Source organism: Sceloporus undulatus, chromosome 2 (assembly GCF_019175285.1).
Source record: "Sceloporus undulatus isolate JIND9_A2432 ecotype Alabama chromosome 2, SceUnd_v1.1, whole genome shotgun sequence".
Taxonomy (NCBI): domain Eukaryota; kingdom Metazoa; phylum Chordata; class Lepidosauria; order Squamata; family Phrynosomatidae; genus Sceloporus; species Sceloporus undulatus.
In genome coordinates this window covers 36,220,277-36,232,776 of record NC_056523.1, presented here as the reverse complement: position 1 = coordinate 36,232,776, position 12,500 = coordinate 36,220,277, and the positions used below count along the sequence as shown (strand labels likewise).

General features: G+C 38.9%; 1 protein-coding gene across 18 annotated transcripts in view; it reads left to right on the top strand.

The window, feature by feature from the left end:
* The window catches only part of FOXP1 (forkhead box P1), a 705,387-nt gene that overhangs the window by 645,143 nt on the left and 47,744 nt on the right, over nt 1-12,500 (top strand). For all 18 annotated transcript variants that reach the window (XM_042452066.1, XM_042452083.1, XM_042452065.1 and 15 more), the window contains one exon: nt 1,747-1,834. In XM_042452066.1, coding sequence (XP_042308000.1) covers nt 1,747-1,834 — 88 coding nt within the window. The remainder of the gene's footprint in view (nt 1-1,746; nt 1,835-12,500) is intronic.

The following is a 12,500-nucleotide window of genomic DNA, read 5'->3' as shown; positions in this document are numbered from 1 at the left end:
TACCAACAACACCAGAAACTGACAGGGATTTTCCTTTCAAATAGAGGTGTATCTGAAATGCATATATTCAAAAAAATTATCCACCAGTGCTTTGGGATCTGTGAGAAGACAGCTTTCTGCCTAATTCAAAATGTTACTGGTCCAAAACACACTGCAAAAATAATCCTGTTAGAGACTATTTTAATTGCCCTGGCTCAGTACTAGAGAATCCTGGTAATTGTAGTTTATAATGGCACTAGAGCTCTCTGACAGAGAAGGCTAAATGTCTCACAAAACTACAGTTCTCAGAATTCCCTAGCATTGAGCCAAGGCAGCTAAAGCAGTATCAAACTGGATTATTTCTGCACTGTGTTTTGGACTAGTGTTTAACAAAAGGTATATTCCACTAGTGTGAATGGTTGTGAATATTTGTGATCTTGGCAATGCTTTATTAAATGACCACACTGAATTTACATTGTTGGAAGCAACTACGTATAAGTAGATATTCTCATGGTAGCCTAGTTCTGATCTTACGATGAGACTATTCTCAGATATAAATTCATTGAAAATCCTTTGGATGAAATATGGGACATCTTGAATGCAGAGATTAACAAATGACCAAATGCATCTGAGGAAGTAGACTTAAGTCTATGAAAGCTCATGCTGCCAATTTCTTTCTTTCGGTTAGTCTCAATGGTGCCAGAAGATTTTTCTGCAAAGATTAACAACTGTGAATAGCTCCTAGTTTAGGTTAATAATACACCTAGTGGTTTGAGGTTCTTTACATATAACTGTAGTCCTATTAAACACAGTCACTAAAACCAATATGTTTACTATATAATGTGATTAGATTTGGGTGGTGCCTGATTTTTTGAAATTATGCTATTCATTGAGCAGAGTAATTCAATGTAGAACGTCTGAATCAAAATGTTAAAAACTACACAAGTTACCATTGGAGAGCCAAGGGGGAATATGTGGGCAGAAGAGGTATAATAAAAAGAAAAGCTGTGTTCTCTTCCAATGCTCTACTGCCATTGACTTCAGTGATGTTTGCTTTAGGAGTACACTAGAAAACTGGCTGTGGCTGCCCATATTCTGCCTGGGGGGAGAATCAAGCTCAAAGCTGTGCAAGTTGTATTAAGCACTTTGTGCCTTCTGCACTTTTGTTTTTGAGCTGCTTGAAATGAGTGTTCAAAATAAATGCCAAACCTGCATATGTGCATTTTGGCATATGCATAATTTTAATGATGCCAAAAACCCACATGCCGGTACAGTATTAGTATTTGAGACACAAGACACTATTTACTTGGCTGAATTAGAAAACTGTAATTCATGAGTGGAGACATTCATAATATGTATTCTAGCAATTTGCCTTTTTTCTTATTAGTACATAATTTGCTCTTGCTTCCCCGCTTCACATAATTCTGTTTTCTTCCCCCATTTTTATATAATTATATTCATTTCCAACCATGCAAAATCATGTGATTGATAAATATAGTGATGATCTCCCACGTGTACCATTAAAAAAGTGCTCTAGCTCCATTTATTAATCACATTTTTATTTCTCATAAGTAGGAAAAAAATACTTCTGCAAAGTTGTGTCTTTGAAATGAATAACCCAGGTTAGGATGCATTGTTTGAAGTAAGACAGATGCATTTAAAAAAAAATACATAACACTCAGGTGGCTGATTCACACTGGTACTCATTTTATTTACCTTTTTGCTTATCATTTCACTTAATGGGTTTCTTTGTGTGTGTTGTTACAGACATCTCAACAGTGAGCATGCGCTGGACGATAGAAGTACAGCCCAATGTAGAGTACAAATGCAGGTTGTACAACAGTTAGAGCTGCAGGTAAAGACAATATTTTATATTAATTTTGCCTTAGCATAAATTGAGATGCAGGAAAATGAGTGTACCAGTTGAAATTGGGAGGGGGGAGCGTTCAAAATTTGTCTAAAATGAGGTTTAAAATTATTACAGCTTGGAATCCTCTTTACTATAAGTAAGCAATACAATGTTGTAATTTTTAGTGAATATTTAATATGTCTTACACTTACAATTTGGTTTTGTTGAAGAATATGTATGTTTTATCCTGTTTGATTGTATCAAACTTTCGTAATCAGAAAACTAGCCAATGTTGTTTTTCAAACTTTCCCAAAATTCGATTAGAGATGGTCTGACTCATCAGCCTAGAGAAATCTTAACACACTCTCCCTTCGAATTCCCTTTCTCTCTCTCTTGCTCTCATGCACGTGCACACAGATGCACATACACATAAATGCACATATGAGCAGATACATACATGCAGACAGATATACCCTAATATAAAACATGTAAAAAAGAAAGGAGGGGAAGAAATCTAGTAGCACCTTTAAGATATTGTGATTCATTTCAGCATGAGCTTTTATGGATTTCAGCCTACTTCCAAGACATTGATGGAATGCAACATACAGCCAATATATATCAGTGCATCTGAAGATATGGATTTAAATCCACAAAACCACATGCTAAATCACTAGAATCTTAAAGGTGCACTAAATTCCCCCCGCGTTCATCTATATATGTGGAAACTGATTTATATTTACATGTTTTGTAATAGATTTGTGTGTGTGCTTGCTTGCTTATTTGTTTAGAGAATAAAATTAGAGTTTATAAAGATGATCAGTTGCAATATTATTACAGCCCAATTATATACACATATTTCAAAATGCTTCCAAGTCTGTCTGTTTCTGCCTTAGCGTTCTGTGCGGATTGATGTACATTTCTACATTATATAGTCACCACTCCTTTAAAAAACCACCCTATTTTGTATGCAAGATAGTAATGTAGAGAGATATAGAAAGCCGTAGGCTAAGTACAGAAGATAATTACATTTGGAATTTTACTGAGTTAGTCATTTACAGCTTCAAATAGTTATACAGAAAAATCAGCAAAAACACACTTAAACTTTTTGTTGTTCTTTTTCCTGATAGCCATGACTTATATTTTTAAAATCTCTTTTATCCTCTTATCTCACAAATTAGACACTTTTTGTCCACATGTCCTTTTAAATTTCATTTTCTGTAAAACTGTGATCATGACGCCCTCTAACTATTGTGAAAAATATTTTAATGCAACTTCTGTGAGAAAATGAAACACATAGGAATTATACACTTCAGCAAGACACATATCATGAAAAATGTGTCTTGAAAATATGAAAAATTAGGACTAGGTAGTCCTTGCTGCTAGAAATACACATGTAATTTTGCTGATAAACACAGAGGACATCTTCTGTCAGGTAAATGCTTAATCCCAGTGCAATTTGAGAAAAGTAAATCTTCCCATTATGAAAAACCTCCAAATAAAAGAACTTCAGCAAAAGAATAGCTGTTTACAGGGACTGTAGAAGCTTCTTCCTTGGAAATGTTCAAGAAAAATCCACACACTCTAACGCATTTGATCTGGCAGGTGTGTTGAGCCTTCTGCAGCTTGCCCAAGGTTCCCTTCATCAACTTTGTAGTTCAGAAATTAAGCATGAAGACGTACATGACAGCAGAAGTCCAGAGTAGTTATGGTAAGGAAGTGTGGCCTGAGTGAAGTGGTTTGTTTTCTGGAGCTCCCAGAGATCTGGGTTGAGAGGACTGGAGAAGTTCATCCAACCCATGAGCTGCAGATTCTTCATCCTTATGCTGTGGGACACCAAGCAGATGAGGATGAGATCATTATTTTCTTTCCACTATTTTAAATTAATAAGAATTGGGATGAAACAGATGAGAGATGCACCTTACTTCAAACATTGAGTGATAGTACTACTTTTGCAGGTTGTAAATGATCCCACCTTTTTTCTCAAAGTGGCTTACAACAATTAAAAAAGACTTTGGCCTGGAACAGATAGTCCAAATGAAGTGGCTTCTGGTCGCTTTGGAGGTGTGATGTTCAAATGACACACACCTCCAAAGTGCCTCAACACTGCAACTGGTCATTTAGACGAGAGCAAAAAGAACCCAGAAATATCTGGCTCCTAGCAGCATGCGTTGGGGCCAGCATCCGCAGCCCACTTTGACAGTGGGCCATGCGGTTGGCACAGTCCTGACCTGGTTCTGACCAGAGTGGACTTGGACTGCTCCTTCCCACCTGTCTGCTCCAGCCCATTTTTAAAATTCTACAAGATACAAAAGTTAAAACCAGATTAAAAAATTTTAAAAATTAAAACCAGATTAGAACATACGATCATTAAATACACACACACACACAGCACAATTAGTAATAGCAAGCAAGCACTTCACTTGTCACCATCAGCATCACGCTGTGTCTGTCATAATGATGAACATTTCACCATAGCTATAGCAATGGATCAGAAATTGGCCTAGACAATGGGAAACAATGACTGTTGAGTTGTAGCCACCCAGTCCAATGAATTGTGGTTTCATGAACAGAGGAGGAGCCGTGTCTCCCATGCAGTCCCTCCTCACTTGGCTTCTCCCTTCATTTCTTCATCCTCATGGCCTTGAATAAATACAGTGGACCCTTGTTATACGCTGGGGTTTGGTTCCAAGATCTCCCGTGTATAACAAAATCCATGTATGCTCAAGTCCCATTACATATAATGACATAGCAAAATGGTGTCCCTTATAAAAAATGGAAAATCAAGGTAAATTTATACTTTTTTTGGAACATTTTCAAACCGTGTATGCTTAAATCCGTGTATAAAAAATCCGTGTATAAGAAGGGCCGACTGTATGTCCACATTTTTGCACAGGCATTGTGCAAAAGGTAAGTTTTCAGTTGCCTGTGTTACGTGAGAAAGAATCATAAGAGTTGAAAGAGATCTCAAGGGCCATCCAGTCCAATCCCCTGCGATGCAGATATACAGTCGAAGCACCCCTGATAGATGGCATCCATCCAGCCACTGATTAAAATCCTCCAAGGAAGGAGACTCCAAGGCATTATATTACCCTGTTGAACAGCTTTTACTGTCAGGACGTTCTTCTTAATTTTGAGGGCGAATCTCTTTTCCTGTAGTTTGAATCTGTTGCTCTGGATTCTATTCTCTGGAAGTTCTTGTCATTTAATTGGTGCAAACCATATGGTTGATAAACAATTTAAAGAAATATTTATTCATTGGCGAGTTACAGACCGCCCATTTGGGGCGGGCTGTACCCGCCCCTTTCCCTGGTGTATCGGGGCCTCAGCTGCCAGAACGGCAGCCGCTGAGGCCCCGATCCGCCGCTTTTCAGGCTGCGGGGAAGCGGCAAAACGCCGCTTCCCCGCAGGCTGAAAAGGGGTGTCCTTGGGGCTTCAAGCCCCAAGGACACCCTGCAGTGGCAGGGAGGAGGAGAAAGGGGCCACTTGGCTCCTTTCTTCACTGGGCGCAGCCGTCTGAAGGCTGCGCTCAGCGACGCAAAGCGGCGACGCAAAGCGGCGACGGAGCTCCTTCCTGGTTTGCGGAAAGGGCGCACTAAGCGCCCTGGCGTGGACTGACGACATCACGTCCACACCGCCCCGTATAGAGGCGGCACGGTCGTGATGTCATCATGGCGGCCCCCATGTGGAAGGGGAGCCGCCATTTTGTACAGACTCAGTCCGTACTAGGGTTAGGAGGGTGCGGAAGCACCGCACTTTCCTAACCCTAGTACGGACTGATTCTGTACTTTCATGGCGGTGTGTAACCCGCCATTCTGTTTATTTTTCTTTTCACATTTTTATTGTAATGTGCAAATTTATTAACAATAAACATAATAAAATTTAACAAACAAGATAACAAATGGGATGCAGTCAGTGTGTAACAGTTCATCAATGAGAGGCTGAGCAAAGAATAACATTTGTCATGTTTCATAGTTTGGTATTAAGTGGAGAACATGTCCTTCCTAAAGGCCAGTGTGGAAAAGAGGTTCCATTGTTGTTGACTGAGGCCCTATACAGACCGGCACTTTGGGCTGGCATGGGGGCGGAGTTGGGGCATAGCGTCCTCGTGACACACACCAGGGACGTAGCCAGGATTTTGGGAAGGGGGGGTCCAGACTAAGTGCCACCATTATAATGAGGCTTGGGTGCAGCAGTGCGGCAGCACACACCATTCATTTTATCTAACGGAAGGGGGGTCCGGACCCCAAGACCCCCCCCCCTTGGCTACGTCCCTGCGCACACCACGACTCTGCCCCCAGGGTGCCATGATGCCGCATGCCCCACTGCACTGCGTCACTGCGCTCCTCCAGTGCTGCAAGCAAAATGTGATAATAGCTATGTTTTAAAGATTTATTATTGTCTGTAAACAGAAAGAGTAATTAAAAAATACTCCTGAAATAGTTCACATTTTGATTTGTGGTGGCTGTTATTTGATCCACTATTAGAGATCATTATTTTCTTTCCACTATTTTAAATTAATAAGAATTGGGATGAAATAGATGAGAGATGTACCTTACTTCAAACATTGAGTGATAGTACTACTTTTGCAGGTTGTAAATGATAGTAGACTTTTTCAATATGCAAAAGGGTGCCTATTTAAATTGTAACATAAATTTAACTAGAAATTATTTTAAATTTAATCAGTCATTTAATCATGTAAAAGCACGTGATTTTAAAATAACGAAATAGTATTTTTTTGGGTAACAGCAGTAGCCAACTTCTTTAAATATCCGTATGGCCACTCTTAGTCCAGTTACTAAAGTTGGCTCTCCCCAACAGCGGGCTTGCTTTCTACAGATTAGAGCATCTTTTTCCCAATCTTTTTAGCAGTCAGATTTACCATATATTCTTTCCAACCATAAGTAGATAATAACAACACCATCAATCTACAAATCCAGGAGTTATCAGTGTCCTGAAATCTTTTCTAGTATTTATTGAATTTACTATTACTAGTACTAATAGAGCCAGCTGCTAAATCCTGAGATGATGTGGTATTGCCTGTCATACACACTGAGCAATTGGACTGTTGTTTGGCTCCTATAAATTCCCCTTAAAATGCAGATAAAGAATAAATGTCACATAGTAATATAGTACTTCCGGCGCATCAATGCCTAAGACCTCCCATAGGTACACTTTGGTTTTTATTGCTATTTTCTGTGCAAATTTCTGTTCAAATTCATGGCTGGAGGAGTCTGTTTATAACTCCTCCCTAGAATCTGCTAAAGCAAAAGGGATCCATTTAAAACAGGGATTGGCAACTTTAGTACATCCAGTTTTCTGCCCTTCAAGAGTGCAAAGAATGCCCAAAAAAAGGGAAAGGAAAAAAACCCAACTGGAAGTAGGCAAAAAAGTCCATTTTTAGTTTTAAAAAATGAGTGCTTTTTGATGTTAAATAGAACTGGGTGGCCCCACAACCTGCTTAAAAGGTATATGGTCACTCTTGGAGGCTTCCAGAATTTCACCCTCAAGAAATATGGCAGCTATACTGCCCATTGCTGATTTCAAACAAATACACGTGTATCATATTTTGCTTATTCACTGTTGACTTTTGGGTCAAAGCCCCAGTACTTAAAAGGTGAATCCTCTATTGAAACCTTTTTTATCATGAAAATGAAGATATTGCCAGTAACCATCTGTCCTCACATAGCATTTTTCATCAGACCACAGGAAGCTGATTTATACTAGGTTGGATTGTTTGTTTATCCAGCTCAGTACTGTTTTGTCTGATGTTCTAACAGTGGGGTCTCCAGGGTCTTTAACTGTTTTCCCCATCACCATCATCTCATGATGCTTTTAACAAGAGATGTCAGGAACTGAATTTGGGGCATGCAAAACATTCCCCACCACCAAGCTGTGGCCCCCTTTCTTGACTGTTTTTATTTCCTAAGGGTACCTTGGATGTACCTAAAAGGTATGTTGGATGTACCTAAATGATCTAAGGTACATTGGATGTATGTAAAGGTGGGGGGCTATAGATAAGTGGTAGAGCAATGTTTTGCATGCAGAACCCGCTAGATAGCTGGCATCTCCAAGTAGAACAAAAAAAATTCTGAAACACAGGAAAGTTGCTTCCTGTCAATGAAGACAATTCTAAGCTAGATGATCTGGTTCAATTAAAAGCAAATCTTAGCTCTCAAAAGTGTTAAACCCATCTATGACAATCTTTCATCTCTGGATCATGATGAAACAGCTCTAGATTCTTGCTTCAAATGCCTAGTATAAGAGTTTGGGGTGGGTTTTTTACACATTTCTTCATGGAATTAATTTTTGTGTAAACTAAAGAAAGCATGACAAATGAAGATGCAGACAAAACTCTGTTCCCTACAATGCGTGTTGGGGAATGAAGGCTATGCTTAGTTTCATGTTTCAGAGAGCCTCTGCGCAGTGACAAGTCAATATATTTAATTATTGAAAAAATAGATACATACAGATTTGTAATACATTTTGATGTAAAGTATGATGTAAATGGGCTGGGGAAATTCTTGTGAGAAAAAATTGGCTGCAGATACCCCAGGGAATCAGGCCAGTGGCTTGCAGATTAGGCACAATCTGCAAATGTGTGTTGTGTGTAGATGTTTGTCTCACACACAGTGTCCTTAAAGCAAATCATTAGTAAGCAAATGTAATTCCCCCCACCATACCATTAGGCAGCTAGTTCGTCAAGACCTTGGGAGCCCTTTTTGGTGCCATACTGATGAGAGCTTGCTCTGTTACCATGGCCTTGTGACTCCTTCTGAGTGATCTAACTGAACAGCGGGGAGTTGCTAATGGACTTATGGGTTCATATTGGTTGCAATTTCTGACCTACAGAAAATCAACCAAAAGAATCCCCTGATATTTCACTTTCTGTTTCCTGCTTGGAAACCAGAAAGCTTTCTTATATTTCATTTAGTTTTTTGTCCTCAGTACAGACTATTTTTCAATAATTGAATATATTGACTCTGAAAATCTGTACTCCTATTTTGTGTTTGATATAAAATCTACCTATTGGTAACTGCCATAGAAATGTAGCTGCTGGATTTTTTTTAAAGTGATTACATGTGACAAGACTTAGAATAGTAATAGAGATGGGACTGAAAGAATAATTAGGACTGAATTGCAATATCACGATTACATTGTGTCCATCTGGTTAAAGAATGGGTTTTCTTTAATGTACCTTTATAGCAGTGAAACAAACTGAGACATGTACAATTAATAATATATATATTTGTTTGTGTCAAAAGATGTACATTTCTGCTTGGGGATTAGAATCGTTCTATATCTATAGGGACATAATTCTTCACTTGTTTAATTCTCAAAGCAAGAAGTAATTTTGCAATTTTCTTACTGCTGCAAGAATGTGTTCGAAAACTGCACACTTTGTAGTTTGTGATTCATTCAGTGCAAAATTCACACATGGCCTTTTGCAGAAGAAGCACCACATGGTTTTGCACAAGAAAAGGGTGTTTCTTGTTTAGAAAAGCCACTTTCTTGTGTCAAAAAGTAAATTTTGTCCGTAATTTTAAAATGCAAAGGTTCTCATCAATCTAGGGAGAATATCACATGGAGGAAAATCAGGGGATTAAAAGGGCATTTTCCCAGGAAAGTCACACAGTCGCAGCAAAGGTTTTCACACATGTCGCAATCTTAAGAGGACTTATCCTAGGAAGAACCAGGAATGCTCCAGCAACAAACCATTCACAGGGAAATCCTGTGAATGGTTTGTTGCTGGAGCATTCCTGGTTATTTCTGGAATAAGTTCTCTTAGATCACAATGTCATCTGAAAATGTTTGCCATGACCATGTGACTTTCCCGGGGAAATGTCTTTTTAATCCCCTGATTTTCCCTGTGTGATAGTCTCCTAGGTTTCTTCTTTGCAGGGTTTCCTTACACAAAAAACATGGGGGGTTTTTCCAGTCATTTTAAAAAACATTTTTGAACATGTTTTCCACTCCTAATCTTAAAATTATATTTAATGTGCTGACTGATTAGACAAAAATATATATGAACAAGGGAGATGTGGTGTTAAGCCCAAAGAGATAAGATTGGATGTAAACTCAGATGTGGTGTCAATTCCATGATGTCTAAACTGGCCACATTGTACACCAAAAATTCAACTCACATGATCTTCTTACCAGATTATACATGTATGGAATATTACTGTGCAGGATAGTCTAAATTAGCATACGTAGGTCCTTATATAAAATGGCCACAAAAAAAAAAAGGTTTGATTTTGGAATTTATATTATTTTAAAATATTTTCAAATAATGGTTGAATTCATACATAAAAAATCCATGGCTATTGGAGACTGACTGTAAGTAAATAAATATTTCAGGAATTCTCAGAAGAGTATGCTAACTCTCCATCTTGAAAAAGGCCCTTTCAGCTGTTTTTGAGTGCAAAATAGTGTTTGCAGCCTGTTAGTACCCACACTGTCATCTTCCCTAAGCGACACCATCATTGCCATTGTTACTATCATCATCATCACTCTTACCAGCTTAGTTTGGAAATGGAGGGGGTGAGACACAGAGGTTAGAGGCAGGGCAAAGGGCTGACCAAGTGATTAGTCACTGCAAAGTAGTGACAAGGCACAAGGAGAATCCATGGCACTGTTTTCTGTGCCCATCATGCTGCCACATATACACATTAAGAATAAAAAAGTGAAATTCACTAAAGACAAATGTAAACATTTACATTGATACCACAAAAAAACAAAATGCAGACTTATAGGATGGGGATTATTTTGCTCAGCAGTGTAGTTTCCAAACTGAGGAAAGTTATGCCTCATCTACAGTAGTGCATTCAGTTTTGGGCACCTCATTTTATGCCTGATTTTAAGAAGAACAAGGATGATAAAGTGCCTCAAGGGCTGTCACAGAGGAGAGAGGGCACAGCTGTTTTCTGCTGCCCCAGATGGTAGGACCAGGTCTAATGGTTTGAAGTTACAAGAGGGAAGATTTCACTTGAACATTAGAAGGAACTTTTTAACAGTATGAGTGGTTTGGCAATAGAACCAGTTGCCTAGAGAAGTTGTGAGGTCTCCTTCCTTTGGACATCTTCAAAAAGGCTGGACAGCTACCTGCTGGGGAACCTATGAAGCCCTTTCCGACTCTGTGGTTCTGTGATTAAACAGTTTTCTCTGTGTCTTTTTTCAACCTCCCTCCTTATTTCTCCGATACACACAGAAGTTGGAAGTCTGGGATTTTTTTTAATCCAATAGTTAGGGAAATGTGTAGCTATCCAAACATTATTGGGTCACATTTTTGATAATCATTGGCTATTGCATATGCTGGCTAGGAGCATGCCCTCAAATTTGGATCTTCTGTCATCCTGTATCTTCTGCAATCTTGTATTTTCAGCTGCTTTTAAAATGTCCCAGTTTCTAGTACATAGTACAAAAGTAGTTTGTAAGTTAACTTAGCAGGGCAGAGTTGGTGGAATCATTCCCATCATTGCACAACCAAACGGCTGCAGCCTCTCCTAGCATGTGTATTCTTCCTCATTCTTTTTGCCACCATTACCAAACTCTGATGTTGCTTGGCCACATGTGTCCCAGTTTTCATCTGTAAAATTTTGTAGCTAGGTAGACTAATGGACTTTGAGTTCAACATCTATCTAGGGCATTGCAGTTTCTCCAGCCCTAGTGTCAGTGCAAGCCAATTTCAGGGGTTTGTGGCCTCACACAAAATTATATGGGCAAAAATTCAATTATTAGTCCCAAGTAGAGTAGACCCATTCAGTGGGAGTTGTATGTTGAATTGGCCTTCAGCCAATGATTTCGATAGTACTTATGCAGTTGGGGCTATCAGATGGATTTACAGCTACATTATCAACATTTTCTTGCCTTTCTCTGAAACAAAGCTTTGGACAGACATTTAAATGAAAGTTCCTAATGAGACCTAGTCCTGCTGATGACTCCTTCATGTCTGGAGGTGCTTTTGTTAAAGCCCCAGAGCTTGAGAAAGTTGTCCAGTAGGCAGTATTAAAAGCTCCCTTTTTGTTTTTATAAAAACATTTAAATGTTAGTTTTCTGTGTGCCTTTTGTAGTATTTCCTTGGAGTCCTGGTGGCTGGCATAACTTAGGTGGCAACAGTGACAGAGGTAGCAACAGAGATAAAATGACCACAGGAACAGAGAGTTGGCATTGTAATTTGCCTGTGTCAAGAGACAAAGCTGGCCTGCCAGTTCCCAAGTTGATCAGGAGCTGGCAGGGCAGCTTTCTCTGGTGATGGATATGGCTTTCTCTTCCATCTCTCCCATACTGATGCTCACAGTTCCAAAAAATGCCTTAAACTGGCATAAAAGAGCATTACACCAATGTAAGCCACTTAGAGTATTCTGCCCATAGTCATGAAGTCTTAATTCATGTTGAAACAGATGAGTCACTAGAATGTTTTTATTTAAATTAGGTTTGTATCCTACTGTTTTTAAAATCAATGTTTTATTTGTTTTAGTTACCTATTTTAAAACATATCTTTTGTCACATTAATTACTTTGACCTCTTGGAACGTGTGGTGTAAAATGTTTAACACAAATATATCTCCCAGTTTTTTAATAGTCTGAATGCATAGTTTACAATACAGGCAATTCAAAAGCACACTGGTTGTGACAGCAATTCTACACCAGGGATCCTAGCTATATTTGGCATTCTG